Source organism: Formica exsecta, unplaced genomic scaffold, assembly GCF_003651465.1.
Source record: "Formica exsecta isolate Colony F162 unplaced genomic scaffold, ASM365146v1 scaffold201, whole genome shotgun sequence".
In the NCBI taxonomy this organism is placed as follows: domain Eukaryota; kingdom Metazoa; phylum Arthropoda; class Insecta; order Hymenoptera; family Formicidae; genus Formica; species Formica exsecta.
In genome coordinates this window covers 1,519,893-1,527,195 of record NW_021849308.1, presented here as the reverse complement: position 1 = coordinate 1,527,195, position 7,303 = coordinate 1,519,893, and the positions used below count along the sequence as shown (strand labels likewise).

The 7,303-nt window shown below is 30.8% G+C and overlaps 1 protein-coding gene across 49 annotated transcripts in view; it reads left to right on the top strand.

The window, feature by feature from the left end:
- Positions 1-7,303, top strand: part of LOC115234691 (longitudinals lacking protein-like) — a 272,992-nt gene that overhangs the window by 25,103 nt on the left and 240,586 nt on the right. The window contains exon 7 of one of the 49 annotated variants that reach the window (XM_029805982.1): positions 5,816-6,039. The exons of 46 other annotated variants lie outside the window; for them this stretch is intronic. In XM_029805982.1, the coding sequence (XP_029661842.1) occupies positions 5,816-6,024 (209 nt within the window). In that variant the 3' untranslated portion in view covers positions 6,025-6,039. Of the gene's footprint in view, positions 1-158; positions 470-2,843; positions 5,161-5,815; positions 6,040-7,303 lie in introns of those variants that run through there. 2 more of the 49 variants (XM_029805976.1, XM_029805959.1) reach the window with 2 other exon arrangements.

Sequence of the window (7,303 nt, the reverse complement as noted above, 5' to 3'; positions counted from 1 at the left end):
GAAAGAGAGAGAGAGGAAACATTTATGAAAGAAATAGGCTGTATATGCGTTAAATAAAAAGCTCTAGGAAAAATAATTTTTTAAATTTGAACGCACGTTGTCATCATCCGCGCGTATAAAGAATCTTCGGGGTGATAGTTGGCCGATGATGCTTGCAGCTGCCACGCTCTATTGGTCACAATCTACTGGGGTGCATCGGCAACCCACAGCAGATCACTGCAGACTCTCCTGTCCGAGTTGCGGTCGCAGCTACAAATATCGAAGCGGCCTGCGGAGCCATATCGCTGAATGTCTCTCGGAAAGAGAGAAATTGGAGGCTGATATTCGGTGGCAACAGCAGCAGCGACAACAACAGTGGGAAAACCAACAAGCCCGATCGTACAGGCAGCAACAACAACAACAACCGTTCACTGCAAAGGACGTCCGATTACTGTACAAATTCTGGAAATCGTAGATACATGTAGCCTTAAACACGAATAAGAATCCTATAGTAAAGATTTTGATCTGATGCATCAAAGCATCTTGTTTTCCTTATTGTTTGATTTTACCTTTAATCAAATATGGAGGGATGGGATCTCCTCATCGTTTCTCGATCCATGGAATTCATCGTTTCTCGATCTTGGATGCTGTTCAACATTTTGATCAAGGCACTGTCTCTTGCTACTCTCGTCATCGATTTTTGGTTTTTTTTTCTTTCGTTACATATATAGATGTGAAAAAATCCTAAATATCTTTGATAGAATGTATGACTTGATTTTTAGAAACCAAGAAGTGATTTTAGTCTTTTCAAAATATCACTTCGATATATATTTAAAAATTCCAAATAAGAAATTGAAAATTTCGTTGAAAAATCCAATCGGTTTCTGAAAATTAAAATCAGTTTTATTTAATGAACATTATTTCGCCAGTTATGAGAATAAACAAAAATTGATCTTGAATAAATTTTTTTACAGTCAATCTTTAATTTAAGTATATATTTCTTGATGAACAGTACGAAATAAATTATTTTAATTATAATAATTATTAATTATAATGATTACATAGAATGTTTGAATGGTTTTTATACTAGGAATATCATTTTTAATGTTAAAAAATATGTCAATACATATATATATAATATTGCAACTTTTAACTAATTATTAACTTATACATACTATTTATATTGATTTCCATTTTTTTTACTTGCCTAATACATGAATTAAAAGTGCTACTACCTGTTAAGGCTCTTGATCCCTTATTATCATACTGAATTATGATATGAGAAATAAGAAATGAGTTTTATTCTTGTGAAATACACAAATTGTCGAAATAAATAAGTTTTTTTGAATGCAACCACTTGTGTTGGACAATTTGGAATAATAAAATATACCGAAAATTCTTTTTTTAGATTCATGAATTAATAAATAGCTGTAAATCTTGGTCAATTATTCTAAGGTTTATTTTTGTTGAAAAGAACCTTATGATCAAGAATTATAGGTTTTTTTTAATTCACGTGTTGCCATATAAAAAAATTTATGTATTTTGATGCATTTTGCAAGAATAAAACATAATTTCCTGCTTTTGATATCATAATTCAATATAGCTACAATGAGAATCCAGAAACCTCGAGAAAAGAATATATGTATATATATAGTTTGATTAATCAGTTTTATATACTTACATTTTTCTAATAATATATGCATAATTTCATAAATTGATTTTCTCATATCAATAAAATAACTTAGATCATTTTTGCTTCATTTGGCATTGTATATATAATTTGTTTTATCGATATTTGATTAACAAAGGAACAAGCGGAGGATCAGCGATAACTGTTGGCTGATGTGTATTGCATGCTGAAAGTCTTGTCATCCAGTCGAACGTGAGCTTCGTGATTGTCAACATAATAAATAAGTGTCGTGTTTAATGCGACAAATAAAGGAGATATATCCCGGACACGCCTCACATCTCGAAAGGAAATTCATCCTCGTTCGAATCATTGACGCATAACTTCGACCGAGTATATATTATGTTCATTTGTGGATTTGTGTTGGGTGAAATTATACAAGGAGGCATTAACTTTACATTGGGTTGAATTAATTACATCACGGGTGTAAAAAGGGATGCATTTAATAAAGAAGTTCATTTTGGTGCAGCATGTAAATAACAACAGCAAAATAACGAAGACTGTGCACAAGGATCTGCTATTATTTATCTTTATAAATGAAATATCTTAAATAGTGATATAGCAAAAGTGTAAATAGATTGCCAAAATTATAATCTTTATTGTCTTTATATCTAATATTATCTTAGAAAGAGAGAGTTTTCACTTATTTTTCTTAATTACTTTTACATATGTTCTACAAAGTTTCTGCAATAAATATAGAGATCCATTATACTATTATTTTTGAACCACTTTAGGATCGTAATATATAAATAAATGTCTTTAAACATCTTTGTTATATTAAATAGAATTCTATGCAGCAATAGAATTTTGTATATACTCTCTGATAATAAATTTCTCAATATATATATAATTCAACTTAAATACTTCTACAAACTCAAAGAATTAAATGCGACCGGGACCAATCTCTATTGCGCAGCTTTTTGCACAGTCTTTCTTTGGAGCGAGCTTGATTCAGTATCGTCTACACGCTTGGTTCGAGCTTTTTCTTCGTCGAACGATCGAAAAGAGAGAAAGAAAGAAAGACGGGCCCAAGCTGCGGTGTTTCGACCAAAGTGTGTGTTTTGCGGCTTGCTGATAAGGAGGAGATACTCGAGAGAGATCTCGCGGATGGGGCTCGTCTCGTGCGCGTTCGACAGGAACCCGTATGATGTAAACAGGCCTCCCTGTATGCTTGCAGCCAGCCTCGCGACGGACCTCGTCTCGACTGGCGACGGCGGCGAGCTGCGATATCGATGCGTAATGTGCGGACGCGGATACAGGTCTCGGTCATCTCTCACGCGACACTCCAGATACGAGTGCGGCCGCTTAGGCTCCCGGTATACCTTCACCTGCACCCTCTGCGGCAAGTACTTCTGCCGACCGGATCATCTCAAGCAGCACATCCTCAACATCCACGGGGGCGCAGTCGCCAAATAACCGCGGCTACATCTCGTCTTCGTCAGCGCGTAGAGAGAGCACGTTCGCCTATCGTTTTCTGGCGACAGATCAGGAATCTTTTCCGAGGACGTTTAAATTACTACGAAAGTAATCGGGAGGAATGCATCTTCGCAACGTACACTGACAATGAGAGACAAGTTTTATATTTTTATAATATAACAGAAATATGTATGTAATGTCGAGATATAATTTATAATTTTCTGTGTAAATTTAAAAAATTTATGAATTTTTTGTTTTAGATTATTTTTATGTAAACTTTGCTTAACGTGATTTTTATTAACAGATTGAGTTGATTTTTTGGCAATGCTATAATTTTTTTTGAATGGGTTTTTTTTCGACAAGGTTGCAGATGCGACAATTTAGAATCTATGTCAGAAATTATTTTTGTTGTTTAATGTAGAGTTTGTATTTTAATCGTACTCTTTGCTTCGATTCTTTTGTCCAAAGAAGCACCAAAGGGATTTTTTATTTTGGATTTGTCAGTAGAGTTAGTTATTGTGTGGAATTATATGAATTATTAATTATTTTTTGCAGTGTATGTGTAGAGGATTCATAGAACAATTATTTAACAACTGATCTGAATCTTAAAACATAAATGTTGTCGTGTAACTTCTCATTCAGAGATCAGGGATTACGTTCTTTGTTTAAATATCTCTCTATTTAAATACATTTGCAAAATTTTTCAGTCATGTGTAAGAGTTTGTTACAGGTTACAATCTAATAAATATATTTCCATTGTTTTTTTTTTTTCTTGAAATTTCGGATAACAAATATGATCATTCAGAAAGTTTTTATTCCAACAAAGTTTTTATTGAATTAATTAATAGACTTTTTATTATTATATATGTTTTAGCATATTGTTTATTTAATTTTAGAAATATACTTTTATATAAGAAAATATTTTTTCTCTTTAAATTTTAATGATAAAGAGTTTTATCGTTCTTTTTTTTTTTGGATAGGATTCAAGATTAGATCAAATCGATTAATGATTGTCGTGTATATTTGTTCGTCTGTTGGGGTAAACTGCCAAATAACTTGACCACGAATACCAAATGACTAATATATTCCTATTTTTCTAGTGCAATATATGTTTAAGTTATTTTATATAAGTTACATACAAAAATTACACAATAAAATATTGACATGTACATACAAATAAATTAATATATTGGCATCTAGGAGTGATAAAACTATATACAGGTAATATAGAAATGAGTCACGTTTATTCCTACTATTGTTGAATCTTTCGAAATTGGATGTATTTATTTTACATCTTCGAAGGAAAACTGCTATTAAACCGTTAAACCAAAAACCAAAAATATTTCAGTGTATGAAAAGTACAAATTCCTAAATTAATAGGACAGGCATTACTAGCGGAATTTTATGAGCTTTTTTAAATGAATTTCACTTGGACGTTTTAATTTGTTTTTTTTTTTTTTTACATATATCAAAATGTTTTCTGCTTTACACTAATTAGTTTATTATCAACAAATTGCTCATCCTAATGAATCTCATATCCGAATAAGACTGCTCATTATGCGAAAGTTCATAAATTCCTGTTACCCAGATATTATACTTAATGTAAAAATTATAAAATTATAATATAGCGCGCATGCGTATTAAAATGGTACAATTTTCTGGTCGTTTTGTGCAATTAAGACACTAGATTTAAATGAATGAATAATTATTTATGCCAAATAATTATTTTAAAATGGGTTATATACGTATTTTAAGTTGATGTCGCGCGCAGGGAAATGTTTTGTGAGTCTTCTGTCAAAGAGGAAACTCCTTTTTATTACTTTATCTGCTTGCAGAAATGTATCGTATATATAAAGAAAAATTAAATTGTGTCTTGTGACATATACTATATTTGAAGTTATAAAACATACGCAAATATATTATTGAATTTATATAATATATGAGAATAGAGTGTTGTGTCACTCTACAAGATATTGATGTGGGTATATTACTGTTATTGGTGAACGTTAAATCCACACGTTGTTATTTATCGGATTTTATAAATTTTTATGGTATTTCAATAAAAAATAACATTAAATGGTTTCTTTATTTAGTCATTTTGCATCCGTTTTTCTGGAGTTGTATATCCCTTTTGGTTTAATTATATTATATTTTTGTTGTTGTTTTATCTTTATATATATATGTGTTATAGCAATTCCCTTTTTTCTTATTTTTATTAAACTTTTTACACATATATATAAATCTATAGATTATAGAATATTGCAATCATCAAAAGTTTTTAATATAGCAATCTTTTTGTTTTTAAACTAGTTATTATTGACTTATTCTTGTAAATCAAAATATTTTTTAAATTGTGAATACATAAATTATAAAAAGAATTGGACGATTTTTTTATTAAAATAAAAATTAGCGGCGTAATAATTAAGTTTTATTGTTGCAATAAAAATTTTTTTTTGTTGCGTAGAGAGATTTTATTACAAACTTTTATATTTTTTGACCACGAGTCCATTAAAAAAAAAATCTCTATTTCACCCAAGTTGCTCCGTAAAATTTTATTTGAAAGAGAGAAATATATTTTTAATATTGTTTTTTTTTTTTTTTTTTTTTAAAGAAAAAATCAAGGAATATTATCTTTCATGCATCCCTTTTCCGGTTCATGTTTTAATTTTTAGGGTACATCCATAATGAACCAATCTTTGGACTGACGTCACTTTGTTTTGTATTTTGTTACAGTCGCGGCATATGCTTTTATCGGAAATGACGGGCATCAATGCACGAGGTGCGGTAAGCGGTACACAAAAAAATCAAATCTAAACAGACATATTAGGTACACCTGCAGGCCGAATAAGTTGAAGTACGCCTGTCCGCATTGCGAAAAATTTTTCTCGAGACCCGACAATCTCGTCCAACATCTTGCACGTCAATCACGCGATCCCGAGTAGAAGTATATCCGATGTACCATAAGGCCCGGATAAGGTTTTCTTCGGGTCTGCCCTAGTAGGGTTGGCCCGAATAGGGCATGAACGGGACCAAATAAACTTTTTTTTTATTACTAGCTAACGAGATCATTTTGGTCGGGATTTAATAAGGACCCTCTCAGGAATGCCTTAATGTGAATATAAAAGTTCATTGAGATTTTTCAGATGTTATCTCGCATGCTTTTAAAAAAGATAATGTTTTACCATCAAAAAGAGATATTCAAGACTCTGTAATATTCAATAATGTGAAGGAGGAACAATGCGCGCCAAAAACGTTGTAACATGACATAGAGTAATACCTTTTAATACGTACTTTGTTTATGTTTGTTCCATTTTATTACATTAATGAAATATATTATATCAATATGCTAGATTATATAAATATAAATAAATTTTATCAAAATTACTTGTATTACATTCTCTTGCGTTATATAATTAATAAACTTATACCTCATAATCACCCGATAAGAATCTCAATTAACCCATTAAGGCCCATGGCTAGCACAGTCGAGATGGCGGAAAACTAATTACTGGATTCTTAGCATAAAAAAAACCTTATTTTTACCTTACCTTTTAATACGTACTTTGTTTATGTTTGTTCCATTTTATTACATTTATGAAATATATTATATCAATATGTTAGATTATATAAATATATATAAATTTTATCAAAATTACTTGTATTACATTCTCTTGCGTTATATAATTAATAAACTTATACCTCATAATCACCCGATAAGAATCTCAATTAACCCATTAAGGCCCATGGCTAGCACAGTCGAGATGGCGGAAAACTAATTACTGGATTCTTAGCATAAAAAAAACCTTATTTTTACCTTAGGTAAATATTAGTTAAATAAATAAAGTTAAATAAATTAGATTCCCGATAAGGTCCTCAGATCAGTTCCTGATAGGGGCATTGCGTTACCAAACATCTCAGGTCCTGATCGGGTGTATTCACCAGGACCCGATCACTAATTAAGGCTTGCCTGATCAATTAATTGGGGCCATATTATTATTTCCACTCGGGTAAAGATAAACAGTGTTCATAATAATAAATATGATAATACACACAACAAGAAAAAAAAAGATCCATGGAAAAAATAATCATTCTTTATAGATTTTTCACACGATGCAATTTTCATTTTACAAATTCTCTATTACGTTACAATTTTGAAAAAACTAAGACTAAAATTGTAAAAGAAACTATTTTAACATAATTTATTATGCACTACCAACAGTC